Below are 16255 nucleotides of genomic sequence, written 5' to 3'. Positions count from 1 at the left end.
TTTTGCGGTACGTGGGCCTCTCAACTGCTGTGGCCTCTCCTGTTGCGGAGCACAGGCTCTGGACGCGCAGGCTTAGCAGCCATGGCCCACAGGCCCAGACGCTCCGCGACATGTGGGATCTTCCCGGACCGGGGCACGAGCCCGCGTCTCCTGCATCGGCAGGCGGACTCTCAACCACTGTGCCACCAGGGAAGCCCGGCACCCTAGTTCTTAACCTTCTCACCTCTTCTCACAGAGCCTGGCCCCAAAACAACCGCAAGGGAGGCTGAGATATGTGAGGGAACACTGGATAGTCTGTGGGTTATAGCTGTGCCGGCCATAGCCGTATCTCAGAGAAAGAGCTGAGGCACAGAGGTGTAAGTTTTTTGCCCAAGGTCACAAGCTAGTAAACAGCAAGCGCAGGATTTGAACCAGGCAGCCTGGCTCCAGGGTCCGAGCTGGTAAGAGCATAATGAATTACTTCACTCTTCTGCCTCGCCTATCACCGGGTACTTAGAGTGATCTGTACTAAGACTGGGAGAAAAACTGGCTACCTGAGACCGTTGAAAGATGCTATGTCTTTATATGGGTAATTTAAGGTGTGTCAAGGGGAAATTTTGGCTAAATGTGAGTTTCATCTTATGTGCTCATTTTAGAGTCAGCTCCTGTGTCAGATGCCACTCCTTTGTATATTATGCGTACTAGCATTTATTGCCTCAAATAATCTTATCTACCAGCCTGGGGAGTCATCCAAAATAAGAGTTTAGGTTTATTTTAATGTTCTTAGTAAAACAAGTTCTACCAGGTCCAGCTGTCTTTGATGCTCTATGTCATCAGATCACAGCTGGTAGGTTGCGATCATTTGCCATGGGCAGCTGCCGATTGCTTGTCACATAAACGATGGGTCCTTCTCCCACAGGTCCCCATAATTTCACATGCTCTTCCCTCTGCCCATCCCTTCTCAGCTACCCATTTCTTTTCCATGACTCTTTTTTTAAGAAATGCATTTTTATGTAGCTATTTTATATAAACATGGATAACCCTTAAAAAATTCCGTTAGGTTTATAAAAATAATTAAGATTTATCATATATAAAATATACATATTTGTTAAATAAACTACACGGTGAAAAGGAAAGGTTTTAAATCAAGGCTCATCATAGAATTAAATAACTCTAGCTCTAAGGTCTTTCAAAAGGATGTTTCACTCCAAATGGCAGGAACATGGCTTTTATTTTCTCCTCTATATTATTTTGTAGCTTTCATATTGTCTATAGAGTTACTTTAAAAACAATTGCAAAATGAAAGGTATTTATTCTATTTCCTTTTATTCCATTTTCTTGCTTTCTGTATTAGACATTTATGTTTTTTCCAGCCCTGCACTGATTTCCCCCTTGTTCTGGTTACAGTACACCCTGTGTTTTTGGAAGGATCACCCCTCTCCCATTTCCCGTTCAAGCAGAAAGTGAGCTGATTCCACCTCTGGCTCTGGGCTGAGTTTGTGACCCAGGCCTGGCCAATCAGAGCAGTGAATCCCCCTACCACCGTGCTTGCTCCCAAATTGGTTAAATCCAAGATAACCCCAAGATTTTTCAAGAAGTAACCAGGAGAACTTTTCTGTCTTTTCCTCTAGAATTTTGAGGTTATAAGCCTCGAGCTGCTGAGGGCAATCCTCTAAAGAGATTGTGCCTGGGATAAAAGCAGAACTGAGAGGTGGCCAGAGCCTGAGTCCCTATGGCATTGTTTTGAATCTCTCTATCTCACCATGTTAGGCATGTTAGCCAGTTCTACCCCTATTAGTTAAGTGAACCAATAAATACCTTTTTTTCTTTTTCAATAAATACATTTTTTCTCTTTTTGCTTACACCAGTTTGAGTTAGGTGGATGATACTTGCCAATGAAAGAGCCCTGATGTTTTCCTACATGATACTTACCCATTGCCCTCCAGTATACTGTGTTAGTCAGCTTTCCCTAGGTTTTGCTGCAGTAACAAACAACTCTTAAATCTCAATGCCTTATAACAACAAAGATTTATACTTCGCCCTGTTTAATGTTGGCTGTGTGTCACCTCTGGCTCTGCTCCATGTCTCTTCTCATTCTGGGACCCAGGAGGGAGGAGCATCACCATCCCTCAGTCTCACAGCAGAGAGAGACGAGCAATAGCCAACCCATGCAAACAGTACTTCTGCTCACACTTCATTGCTCAATACAAGGCCCATGGCCAAGCTCAATATCGGTACTAGGGGGGAAGTTGACACCACCCGCAGGCAGAAACCACATGCAAATGACAAAGAGCAGGGATGCATGATTCTCTTATAGGTAAAGGAGTGGTAGTTTAGAGCAATAATATAATCTGCGCATGTTCTAATCAGAGCTTAAGGAGGGGGTCTTCTTCCCCACCTTTCCGCAGCAGTGGATTACTCATATCTCCTGTTGGCCTTACTCCTGTTTACGAATCCAGCACTGTCCTCTTTTGTTGTGTATAGTCCTGACTTAACCAGCCAATCAGAAACAGTGAAATTACTTGCTATCATATTCAGGACAGGAAACATTTAGTTTTTTATTTTGACCAAAAAGTATTCATCCAATTTGTTTGCAAAAATAAATCACTGAATAAACACAAGGAACAAAAGTGCACTGCTGCCTATCTGGTCCCGTGTCCCAGGGGAGAAGGCTCATGAAAGACATCATTAAAACTGAGACCTTCAATGAAACAAAGATTGTGTTTTAGAAGAGAAAAGAAAAGGTTGTTTTGGGCAAAATGTCTTTTCAGCTAAGTTCTACCATTAGATAAAAGAAGAGAAAAGAAAAATCCACGATACTTTCAGGTCAGTGAAAGGTATCTTATGACCAAAACCTGAGGTGAGAATAGAAGTGTCACTGTGCCGTTTGAGGACAAGTGCCAGCAGTCAGATTTTCTGCACTGAGCTTGACAGTGGGACCCAAAACGCTTGTGCCTTCAAAATAGCACAGGAAATGGCATGCGTCCTGCACTAAAGATCAGAGTTGGATGGTAGCCTGGCAGAAAATTTGCTGTCATGCCCTGTTGCAAGGAGAAATATCCTTTCAATCCATTTTGTCTTATAGAAGATTTCTGTCTCAGTAATTCGAAAGGCCGGAGTCTCGTGGGGATAGTAAATCGTCTTTGCTCTTTATGTTAACTTTCGTCTTTAGACAGGAAGGAAAGAGATCTGTTTCCTGAATTCAGGACACGCTGGGGTGCATAAATCCTCTGAGTGCCTCCTTCTGGAGGTTTTTGTGTGGGTGGCCCTTTCTCTGGGGCACACTGTACTGCTTCCTCGTCTTCTTCCTGTTGTTTTTAGGTGGCTCTTTGGGAACGAGCTCGGGGAGTCTGTGTCAGGCAGCATGGCAGACACATCTGGGCTCCAGTCTTAGCTCTGCCATTTATTAGTTGGAATACTAGTTTCCTGTGCTGTTTAACAAATTACCACAACCATGGTGGCTTAAAACAACACAGATCTATTCTCTTATAGTTCTGGAGGCTAGAAGTCCAAAATCAGTTTCACAAGGCTCAAGTCTGAGTGTTGACAAGGCTGGTTCCTTTTGGAGACTTTAGGGGAATATTTGTTTCTTGCCTTTTCTGGTATCTGGAGACTACCTCCATCCTGGAGGGCTCGTGACCCTCTGCCTCCCTCTCATAAGGACCCTTGTGATTATATCATTGGGCCCACCTGTGATAATCCAGGATAATCTCAAGACCATTCATTTAATCACATCTACAAAGCCTCTTTTGCCATATAAGGGAATATATATATATACATTCACAGAGTCTGGGGATTGGTCCATTATGCAGCCAACATAATGTATAACATTGGGTAACCTGGAACTAATCCCTTCACATCCCTGAACCTTGCTCCTCTCTTCTGTACCATGGGGATGGTGATAAAACCTACATCGTAGGCTTGCTGTGACAGTTAAAGATGGTATCAGAGTTTTTTGTTGCAAGCAACAGAAATTTAAAGGCTGCTTAAGAAAAATGGTATATATTGGAAGTAAAAAGATAACTCACAGACATAAGGGAAAAGGTAAGGATCTGGTCTTAGAAGCAGGTATAGGGACCCAGGGAGCACAGACCCCCTCTAGTCTTTGCAAGTCCACTCAAGATTCCTCTTCCAGGGAAAGGGCATCTGCTTGGCTAAGCTTGGGTTTCTGAGGCACACCTTGGCCAGGAGAGGGCAAGGCATTGTGACCCACATTCCCCCTGATACAGGGAGGGGGAGCTGTCAAAGCAAAATCTGAGGGCTGATACCACAAAAAGGGGGGAGGTATGATAGGCAGATAAAAATGAAAGATATTCACTGCAGAGGGCTCAAAGTAGGTACTCAAAGAATGATGGCTACTATTTGATCCTTAATCTCAAGAGAATAGTAGCCACTGCTTTGGCACGATGAAACATGGGTAGCAGAATGACCAAGCAAGAGGAAGACAGAATACCTTCATTTAACCTCAGCTCTGCCATTGACAAATTCTGACGTTAAGGAAAGTCCTCTGTTCCTTATCTATAATAATATTTATTCATTCAAAAATATTTATTGACTGCCTACTTTTCTCCAGGCACGTTTCTAGGTACCATAGAGTAGAGAACAAAAGAGAGAAAGTCTTGGCCCCTGTGGAATTTACATTGTAAAGACAGACAATAACCAGATTAACAAAGAAACATATTGTGTGATGTAAAGAAGACTCAAGTGCTCTGAAGAAAAATAAAGCAGAGTAAAGTGGATTGAGAGTCCCAGGCCTAGGGTGAGGGGTGCTAGCGTTATAGACAGAGAAGCCGGGGAAGGCTCACATTTGCACAGAGGGTTGAATGACACGCAGAGGGAGCCAACCCTATGAAGATCAGAAACAAGAGTGTTCCAGGCAGAGGGAACAGCTACTCCGAAGGCCCTGAGACAGGAACAGACTTGGCCAGTGAGGCAAGAAGAGATGAGGGAGGGTGAGAGGGTGGCAGGAAAGGAAGCCAGAGAGGCTGGTGAGGCTGCTCCCACCTTGGGTGGGGCCTTGGATGCCACGATAAAGAGTTTGGGTTTTTCTTTTTCCTTTTGAGCGTGATAGGAAACTATTGGAGGGTTTTGAGCAGAAGAGCTTTATCTTTTAAAAAGATCACTCTGGCAGCTGGAGGGGAGTTGGCTGAAGTCAGCGCTAATAGTGCAAGCAGAGAGGCCAGTGAGCAGGCGACCGCAGGCAGGAGATGATGGGGGCTTGCAGTGGAGAAGGTGAGAAGAGGTTGGATGTGGGATCTGTCTTGATGCTGGATGTGGGGTGACAGAGAGCTAAAGCAAGGCTGACTTGGAGATTTCAGGCCCGAGCAAGTGGCTGAATGGGATTGGGGAAAATTAGAATTAGATTTTAAAATTTAATGGGTATGCTGAAGAATCACAACTTACTGGGAATAAACATATGAAAACCTTTTTCCTTTTTCTTCTCCAGTAACTGCATCACTATATTACACTGAGTCTCTCTTCCATCTGAGAAGTAGCCCTCTAATAACTTTTGACCAAATTCCATAACTTCCTGCTCACTGTTTTTAGATAGTCTGATTTCACTGTTTGGATTCATCTTGTTTATTTTAAATCCTTAGTCTTCAGTCTCATCCTGGGTGCAAAACTCATCTTCCCCCATTCCCCAGCTCTAGCCACAACTGTCTATGATTCAGGGGTCCCTGACCTTGGAAGGCAGGGAAATTACTTCTTTATTTTCACTAGTCTCTAACTGAAATTTGGCCTCTCTTTTAATTATGAATGTGGGAAACAAACCTCAGTAGTATCCACAGTAACTGTACCTTTGTTACTGATAGCTACCATCAGATGTTTTTACATCCCGTTATAGTTGTTGCAGTGATCTTGAAATATCATTTACACTTGTCTCTTCTTTCAAATTATAGTGGTTAATTGAACTGCCATTAGCTCTTCTTATTTACTGTATGATTTAGAAGCATGTATATTACTTTATCACCAACAGTTTTAAAAAATATTTTGATAACTGTATTTCAATATAATTGGTTTACTTTGAAATCTTATGTACTTACTTTTTTTAAAAAATAAATTTATTTATTTATTTATGGCTGCGTTGGGTCTTCGTTGCTGTGCGTGGGCTTTCTCTGGTTGGGGCGAGAGGGGGCTACTCTTCGTTGCGGTGCGTGGGCTATGAAGATCAGAAACAAGAGTGTTCCAGGCAGAGGGAACAGCTACTCCGAAGGCCCTGAGACAGGAACAGACTTGGCCAGTGAGGCAAGAAGAGATGAGGGAGGGTGAGAGGGTGGCAGGAAAGGAAGCCAGAGAGGCTGGTGAGGCTGCTCCCACCTTGGGTGGGGCCTTGGATGCCACGATAAAGAGTTTGGGTTTTTCTTTTTCCTTTTGAGCGTGATAGGAAACTATTGGAGGGTTTTGAGCAGAAGAGCTTTATCTTTTAAAAAGATCACTCTGGCAGCTGGAGGGGAGTTGGCTGAAGTCAGCGCTAATAGTGCAAGCAGAGAGGCCAGTGAGCAGGCGACCGCAGGCAGGAGATGATGGGGGCTTGCAGTGGAGAAGGTGAGAAGAGGTTGGATGTGGGATCTGTCTTGATGCTGGATGTGGGGTGACAGAGAGCTAAAGCAAGGCTGACTTGGAGATTTCAGGCCCGAGCAAGTGGCTGAATGGGATTGGGGAAAATTAGAATTAGATTTTAAAATTTAATGGGTATGCTGAAGAATCACAACTTACTGGGAATAAACATATGAAAACCTTTTTCCTTTTTCTTCTCCAGTAACTGCATCACTATATTACACTGAGTCTCTCTTCCATCTGAGAAGTAGCCCTCTAATAACTTTTGACCAAATTCCATAACTTCCTGCTCACTGTTTTTAGATAGTCTGATTTCACTGTTTGGATTCATCTTGTTTATTTTAAATCCTTAGTCTTCAGTCTCATCCTGGGTGCAAAACTCATCTTCCCCCATTCCCCAGCTCTAGCCACAACTGTCTATGATTCAGGGGTCCCTGACCTTGGAAGGCAGGGAAATTACTTCTTTATTTTCACTAGTCTCTAACTGAAATTTGGCCTCTCTTTTAATTATGAATGTGGGAAACAAACCTCAGTAGTATCCACAGTAACTGTACCTTTGTTACTGATAGCTACCATCAGATGTTTTTACATCCCGTTATAGTTGTTGCAGTGATCTTGAAATATCATTTACACTTGTCTCTTCTTTCAAATTATAGTGGTTAATTGAACTGCCATTAGCTCTTCTTATTTACTGTATGATTTAGAAGCATGTATATTACTTTATCACCAACAGTTTTAAAAAATATTTTGATAACTGTATTTCAATATAATTGGTTTACTTTGAAATCTTATGTACTTACTTTTTTTAAAAAATAAATTTATTTATTTATTTATGGCTGCGTTGGGTCTTCGTTGCTGTGCGTGGGCTTTCTCTGGTTGGGGCGAGAGGGGGCTACTCTTCGTTGCGGTGCGTGGGCTTCTCATTGCCATGGCTTCTCTTGTTGTGGAGCACGGGCTCCAGTGCACGGGCTCCGTAGTTGTGGTGCACAAGCTCAGTAGTTGTGGCTCGTGGGCTCTAAAGCACAGCCACAGTAGTTGTGGCGCATGGGCTTGGTTGCTCCACGGCATGTGGGATCTTCCCGGACCAGGGCTCGAACCCGTGTCCCCTGCATTGGCAGGTGGATTCTTAACCACTGCACCACCAGGGAAGTCCCTATGTACTTACTTTTATATTAAAAAAAATATTATTCAGAGAAGGAATCCAAATTGCCAAAGTGAAAAGGGATTATGGCACAAAAGAAGTTAAGATCCCCTGTGAGAGGTTTGGAAGGGGTTAGGAAGGTGGCATGCTCTTCCCATACACCCCTGGAGAGGGAAGAAGGACAGTGGGGAGGAGGCAGGTCTCCTTAAGCCACATTAGAGAAAACATGTACTCAGTCACAAAGAGACTAAATAACAGAGCAATCTGGGCATATTTAGCAAACAGCAGCAAGTAGCACAGCCCTGGTTTTTAAGGTGGTTATACCAGCAGTCCAAGGGTGAGCACGAGGTCTTGCAGCTTGTTGTTTAGGGAACACTGTTAACTGGACGCATATGCGGCTTCCAGTGATGGGGCTGATAAAACAGGACTTGACTCTGTTTATATAGAGAGTGATTCAGCCTGATGTCGGGGTAATAACTAACTGCTTGTTGGTCTCCCAGAGTGGAGTTGCTGAGGGGGTGAAGTGAGATCACATTCTGGTAACTATGATTTTTTGAAATGTGCTTCAGGCTGTTAGAGATTAATGCAGCTGCCCTTCCTTACTGGTTTTCGGAGCTATTCCTTGCGTAATGGAAGGCTGGAATTAAAAGAATCCTAGGAGATTCCGTCCTGATGGCTAGTCTGGAAGTCCCATTCCAGATAACCTCTGTTGTACTGCTTCCAAATATTTGAAGTTCATTACTCAAGACTGTGATGCCTCCAACACAGAATGTTTGGGAAACCAGTTAAGGCTGAGGGCAGGGACTGCGTAATCTCTTTTGCTGAATACGCTGAGTAGAGATTATCAAGTACTGGCCTCATGAATTGGTGAAAGGCTTTATGAATGATGGTTGATTGAGGGCCTTTGTCATTTTGTAAATGGCTTTGCATCTGGGTTGTGCTTTCATGGTACAAGAAAACAACGTAATCTTTTACCTAATGAAAATTGGAAAACAATTGGATATCAAGATTCCATTTTCAATATTAAGCAAGCCTTTCCCTTTTCTGCTTTATTCTTCGTAAATGTCATTTCAGATGGTAACTTTTGTCTTAGAACTGGATGGAGAAGTTAATAAAGACTAACTTCTCAGCTTCTCTTATGTATTTTGCAAGTATGCTGTAGCTTCTTTAGGTCTTGAAATCTTTTACTGAGCATCCAAAAATGGGGGAAGAGTTGCCTGTGTGTGTGTGCACATTTGTACATACACGTGTATACAGTCAGAAGAATAAATGTTCCTTCTCAGAATTATGGCAGCAACTGTTGTGATTCAAATAGATTTAATTCATGTTTGAGAAAAAGAAGGGGGACATGACAAACGAGCACTACCAACAGGACAATTCTTCTTGGAAACACTCAGCAGTACTGTTTTGTCCGTTGGAATACTCAAACCTATTTGCTCTGGGGACCTCCTATTTAAGCCCCAGGGAGCCTCAGCTGCCTTCTCCTGTGATTGGTGCTTTTGTTTCCCCTCCCCTCCCCAGTTCCCCCATGATGAGAAGTCACCTCTACTCAATCTCAATTTTTATTTGACCTGAAGCCAGTTGCACGGATTCCAAAAGAGAGAAAAGGGCCTAGGGTTTCGCTCGTGGTGCAGTGGTTGAGAGTCCGCCTGCCGATGCAGGGGACACGGGTTTGTGCCCCGGTCCGGGAGGATCCCACGTGCCACGGAGCGGCTGGGCCTGTGACCCATGGCCGCTGGGCCTGCACGTCCGGAGCCTGTGCTCTGCAATGGGAGAGGCCACAACAGTGAGAGGCCCGCGTACCGCCAAAAAAAAAAAAAGGGCCTGGCATAGCTTCTATCCTTTCAAGTTGACCTGCTGAAATGATTGATAATTCCTAGGAACTGCTCTCCAAAGATCAAGTCCTTTTCATTTGGCCTGATTTACACTGGCTTTCTCATACTTATTCTCGCTTTGGGAACTAGACAGCGCCCCATTATTTAGCCATGAAAGCAAGGATGTCACTAAAGGTGGCCTCATATTACTGCTTAAAGGCCTATTAGAAATCTCATTTCGCTTTTTGGAGATGTCATTGTGATGCAAAGCGGTTCAGGGTTTCATTACTGCTGGAAGCCCTTTGTTGGGCTCGCCTAGCCTGTTGTGTCCCCAGATTTGCCATTCTCCTTTCCTACCGCTATTCCAGAATGGGAGTACTGATACTTTGAGGATTTCATGACATCGGTACAGAAAAACGTACTTAAAACAGGAAAATTGTAGCTGAACAGAAAGGCGCCATCAAATCTCCCCTCAGATACAAGTGACAAACTCCACTTCGTTCTGCTGTCCTGACATCGGATTTCCCTGTGGAACTTCAGGCAAATGAATACCTGCCAAGTTATTACTGTAAGGATGAATCAAGATGGCGTTTTCTATGACTACGGCTTTTCCCCGCTCATTTTTATCTTCTAGGCAAATGGCTGTGTTTCCCTCTATTGAACACTTGCAGCTGCTAGACCCTGAATTCCATATGAGTGACCTTGTGAGTTGCCCTCCTCTTCTCCGTGGTCCACTCCCTGTGTTTCCTGGGCAGTTTGCATTCTTAGCAGGAAATAGTCAGTGACCTTGAACGACCCGCTTCACCCCTCTATGCCTCAGTTTCTTCACTCTAAAAGAAGGACAACAACAGCTCATTATTAATGTCATGAGGATTTAATGAAACACTGTGTGGGAAGAGCTTAGCATACTGAGCTGGGCAGAGGCTCATCCCACAAAGATTTACTGAGTGTCTGCTATGTGCCAGACGTTGTCCCAAGTGCTGGAAATGCCAAGAGGAGCAAACACAGGCCCGGTCTCTGCCCTCATGGAGCTTTCAGTCTAGTTGAGGATTTGGGTGTCCTTTAGATAATCACACAGATTTATATCTCCAAATTGGGCCAAGGACCAGGAAGGAAAATTTCACAGAGTACCAATGGCCCTGATCTAATCAAAGGACATCATTCCATAACATTTGAGTGGAGATCAGAAGAAATAATAAGAGTGAACTGTTGGTGGGAATGTAAATTGATACAGCTACTATGGCGAACAGTATGGAGGTTCCTTAAAAAACTAAAAATAGAATTACCATATGACCCAGCAATCCCACTCCTGGGCATATACCCAGAGAAAACCATAATTCAAAAAGATACATGCAAAAAAATAAATAAATAAAAAGATACATGCATCCCAATGTTCAATGCAGCACTACTTACAACAGCCAGGACATGGAAGCAACCTAAATGTCCAACAACAGAGGAATGGATAAAGAAGATGTGGTATATATATATCATGGAATACTACTCAGCCATAAAAAGGAACGAAATTGTGTCATTTGCAGAGATGCGGATGGACCGAGAGACTGTCATACAGAGTAAGTCAGAAAGAGAATAAATATCGTATATTAATGCATATATGTGGAATCTGAGGGGGGGGGGGGGGGGGTGGGATGAATTGGGAGATTGGGATTGACACGTATACACTAGTATGTATAAAATGGATAACTAATAAGAACCAGCTGTATAAAAAAAATAAATAAAATTCAAAAAAAAAATAGTGAACTGGGAGAAGGAGGTCTCAGCCCCAAGGTGCCCTTGAGCAAATTAGTAAAAGGTGCCCCTGCCCTAGGGCAGAGGTGGCAGAGCATGTGCTGGGGTTTCAGTGCCCTCTAGCCCATCTGCTGGGAGCTCTTGAGCAGAGAACAGCTTTGCACACTGTATGCAGCGACCTGGCCGGGAGTAAGAGGATACTGGTGGTGGCGGAAAGCCCCTCTGCAAAGGCCCTGAGGTGGGAGGCCACATTGGTGGAGATGAAAAGGGCGCCTCTGGCTACAGCACAAGGAGCAAGGCTTGTGGGAGGGGAGCCGGGGAAGCTCTTAGTACATATCAGCTGGTATTGTTGCACGATAGCATTATTCTCATGAATTCACTGCCAGCACACTAAGGTCTCCTTAGAAACACCGAGGTCTCTAGAAGCCGTTGCTTTTTAACTAGTGAAGGAGAATTACTTCAGGGATGTGATTTGTTGGTGTCACGCAACCAAGATTTACAGACTAAGGACAGTGTATGAGGAGAGACATTTAATGTGGAAAGCAGGGAGGCAGTGTACCTCTAGAAAAATACAAATGCTCTATTACAGCCCAGAAAACTAGATGTTAGGCAAAAAGAAGTGAAAACAAAAACAGAACAAACAAAAACAAATAAAAATAAAAGCAGAACATTAGGGAAAGTTTTCTAACAATGCTATCATTTGGAGGTTGTAATTATCTCTCCAAAGAAGTAGAATCTCCATTTCTTGTTCTCTTAGAAAGGACCCGCCCAGCTGGAGACCCAGAACCCGGCAACACTGCACTCGCTAGAAATTGTCTTGATAACCCCTTAGGTTCTTCCCGGCTTTGATTTCTTTGATTTTGGAATAATCCAAAAGAGCATTCATTCATTCACACAAATATACTGTATCAAGGGTGGGGTTTTTTGTTGTTCTTGTTGTTGTTTTTAAGTCTGAGTTTAGAAGGAAATAAAACCTCAGATGCTGGAGAATTGTTCATTGTTGCCAGTTAGCTCCGGAGTCTGTCAGGCTGGGCATCTGCAAGTGGTGGCCCAGCCGAGGTCTGGTGTCAGCATGGCAATGTGAGGGAAGCCTGGGCTTGGGGATTGGGTGGATCTGGGCCCAGATCCTGACTAGGCCATTTATAAGCTGTGTGACCCTGGACAGGTTAGTCAACCTCTCTCTGTAAAATAAGAGATACTGTAAACTCAAATGATGGCTGTCATTAGGGAGAGTCTGGAGGCCAAGACTCTTGGGGATCCCTCACTTGCAAAGTCGTTTCTGGGGATCCTGCCCTGAGAGCAGTCTCCACGTGACCCACATTCGTTCAGAGGTTTATTTCTTTGCACTATATCTGAAAAGTCTTGACTTTTGGTTTTTCAGAGGTAGCTGTGCTTTGGGGAAACATAAGGAACCAGAATTAAGTCAGACTTGTAAAATCTGGTCAGCAGTTAGTATCTCTAAACAGCTTTTAGGAAATAAACAACAAAAAAAGAGCATTTAGCCATGATTTTTGAATGTGGTATCGATGATCTGACATCCCACCATAATCTAAGAATCCCTCAAGAGCAGACACTGCTCTTGAGATATTTTATTGCTTAGTAAGATGTAGTAGAAGAACTTAACTTTAAAATGGTCTTGAATTTAAACCACATTAAACTGGAGTGTATGCTGATTAGAGATAAATTATAGTATTTCAGGAAAGAAATGGACTACTTAATTCCCCTTCAATAGAAAGTTGGAAAAAGAGTCCTTTATTATATCTCAGTCATAATGCAGTATATAAATGTGACTTCTGCTTTGTCTCTTGCTTTATGTCCACATAGGCTTATGTCAATAACATGTGTGTTGCACCTTCAGAACTAACACATAGCTTTCTAACCTGAGCCCTTCAAAGCAGGGCAGGCTAACAGTGATTTAAGATTATGCTGGTTAAAAACAAAAAATCCATCCCAGATTTTAAAACAAAGAAATGCTAACTCAAGCCTAAACTTTTCTATAAAAAATGACATTGTTGCTTTCTAAGAATGGGAATAGATGAGACACTTAATCAGAGAGGCCATTATGTTGTCAAAGGCTCTGCTGATGCTGAAGGATGGATTCTTATGGGCTTATGACCATTTTATTGCTTTTCAGCCCACGGCCGGCGATCCCACTCTCCCTCCTGCTGACAGAATCGGCAGCAGCGCTCTGCATTCAGTCCTTCTGGAGAGCCTATCTGGTAAGAGTCATGTGCAATTACGGCATTTGGTCTGATGGGGAATTTTTGTGCTGTGGAAGACCCAGGGGACAACCTTTAGATGAATTTGGAACATAGGATAGTATAGCTAACATCCAGACCTCAGAAATAAGATTCTCTGTAAAACAGGTCTTAAAGAATGATTTAGAATTTCCACCAAAACTTATGCAGTTATTATTAAAAGTACCCTCCAACCTTTTTTAAAGTTTACTTTTTATTGAGATAAATTTTGTTTATACCATTTTTTGGGTTTCATTATATTTCAGTCTCTGTATACACTATAGCATGCTCACCAATAGAAATTTAGTTTCCACCCATCACCCTACAGTCAATCCCCTTTACCCATTTTACCCTCGCTCCAGCCCCTTCCCCTCTGGTAACCACTTTTCAGTTCTCTGTATCTACATGTTTGTTTCTGTTTGGTTTGGTTTGTTCATTTATTTTGTCTTTTGGTTTGTTTGTTTTTTATGTTCCACATATGAGTGAAATCATACAGTATTTGTCTTTCTCCATCTGACTTATTTTACTTAGCATAATACCCTAAAGGTCCAACCATGCTGTTGCAAATGGCAAGATTTCTATTTTTGTGTGCCTGAGTAATATTCCATTGTGTGTGTGTGTGTGTGTGTGTGTGTTACATCTTCTTTATCCATTCATCCGTTGATAGGCACTTACGTTGTTTCACTATCTTGGCTATTGTGAATAATGCTGTGGTGAACACAGGGGTGTATTTATCTTTTCAAATTAGTGTTTTCATATTCTTTGGATAAATACCCAGAAGTGGAATAGCTGGATCATATGATAGTTCTATTCTTATTTTTTTGAGGGATCTCCACGATATTTTCCATAGTGGCTGCACCAGTTTACATTCCCACCAACAGTACATGAGGGTTCCCTTTTCTCCACACCCTCACCAACACTCATTATTTCTTGACTTTTTGATAATAGCCATTATAATGAGGATGTTGAATATCTTTTCATGTGCCTGTTGGCCATATATATGTCTTCTTCGGAAAAATGTCTATTCAGCTCCTCTGTCCATTTTTGATAGGGTTTTTGTTGTTGTTGTATAAGTTCTTTATATATTTTCCATATTAATCCCTTATCAGATATATGATTTGCAAATACCATCTCTCATTCAGTAGGTTGTCTTTTTGTTTTGTTGATGGTTTCCTTGCTGTGCAAAACCTTTTTAGTTTGATGTAATCTCATTTGTTTATTTTTTCTTTGTCTCCCTTGCCTGAGGAGACATATCCAGAAATATATTGCTAAAACCAATGTCAAAGGGCATACTTCCTATGTTTTTTCCTAGGAGTTTTATGGTTTCAGGTCTTAGATTCATTGAAGTCTTTAGTCCATTTTGAATTGATTTTTGTATATGGTGTATACTGAACTACTTTCATTTTTTTGCATGTGGCTGTTCAGTTTTCCCAACAACATTTATTGAAGAGACTATCCTTTCTCCATTGTATGTTCTTTGCTCCTTTGTAGTAAATTAATTGTTCATATATGTGTGGCTTTATTTCTGGGCTCTCAGTTATGTTCCATTGATCTGTGTATCTGTTTTTCTGCCAACACCATGCTGTTTTGATTACTATAGCTTTGTAATATATAATAGCTTGAAATCAGGAAGGGTGATACTTCCAGCTTTGTTCTTTTTTTTCTCAGAATTGCTTTGGCTATTTGGGGTATTTTGTGGTTCCATATAAATTTTAGAACTTTTAATTCTATTTCTGTGAAAAATGTCCTTGGGATTTTGATAGGGATCGCACTGAATCTGTAGATTGCATTAGGTAATATGGACATTTTAACAGTGTTAATCCTTCCAATCCATGAGCATGAAATATCTGTCAATTTATTTGTGTATTCTTCAGTTTCTTTCAACAATATCTTAGAGTTTTTATTGTACAGTTTTTTTTGGTTTTTTGTTTTTTTTTTTTTGCAGTACGCAGGCATCTCACTGTTGTGGCCTCTCCCGTTGCGGAGCACAGGCTCCGGACGCACAGGCCCAGCGGCCATGGCTCACAGGCCCAGCTGCTCCACGGCACGTGGGATCCTCCCAGACTGGGGCACGAAACCGTGTCCCCTGCATCAGCAGGCGGACTCTCAATCACTGTGCCACCAGGGAAGCCCTATTGTACAGGTTTCTTACCCCTTGGTTAAATTTATTCCTAGGTATTTTATTCTTTTTGTAGCAATTGTAAATGGGATTGCTTTCTTAATTTCTCCTCCTGTTTGTTCATTTTTAGCATACAGAAATGAAGTAGATTTTTGTATTTTGATTTTGTACCCTGTAACTTTACTGTATTCATTTATTATTTTTAATAGTTTTTTGGTGGAGTCTTTAGAGTTTTCTATATTTAAAATTATGTCATCCACATATAGTGACAGTTTTACTTCTTCCTTTCCAATTTGGATGTCTTTTATTTCTTTTTCTTGCCTAGTTGCTCAGGCTAGGACTTCTAATACTAAGTCGAATAAAAGTGGTGAGAGTGGGCATCTTTGTCTTGTTCCTGATTTTAGAGGGACAGTGTTACTGAACTGAACTCAGGTCTGCTCACCAGATGCACAGCAGAGCTAATCTACTGGCACTGGGTTGTAGTGAAGGAAAGTACAGTGTTTATTGCAGGGTGCCAGCAAGGGGAATGGGCAGCTAATCCTCAAAAGACCCAAACTCTCTGATGGCTTTCAGGGAAAGCCTTTTTTTTTTTTTTTTTTTTTAATTTTCAGTACGCGGGCCTCTCACTGTTGTGGCTTCTCCCTTTGCGGAGCACAGGCTC

At 42.3% G+C, this 16255-nt stretch overlaps 1 protein-coding gene across 1 annotated transcript in view; it reads left to right on the top strand.

Moving 5' to 3' along the window:
• The window catches only part of IQCK (IQ motif containing K), a 122969-nt gene that overhangs the window by 46585 nt on the left and 60129 nt on the right, over positions 1-16255 (top strand). The window contains exon 7 of the mRNA XM_024744373.1: positions 13373-13457. Coding sequence (XP_024600141.1) covers positions 13373-13457 — 85 coding nt within the window. The remainder of the gene's footprint in view (positions 1-13372; positions 13458-16255) is intronic.

The sequence above is a fragment of the Neophocaena asiaeorientalis genome, unplaced genomic scaffold (genome assembly GCF_003031525.2).
Source record: "Neophocaena asiaeorientalis asiaeorientalis breed wild unplaced genomic scaffold, Neophocaena_asiaeorientalis_V1.1 scaffold91, whole genome shotgun sequence".
NCBI classification, from domain to species: domain Eukaryota; kingdom Metazoa; phylum Chordata; class Mammalia; order Artiodactyla; family Phocoenidae; genus Neophocaena; species Neophocaena asiaeorientalis.
Note: the sequence above shows the minus strand (reverse complement) of the source record. Positions and strands in the feature narration are given on the sequence as shown.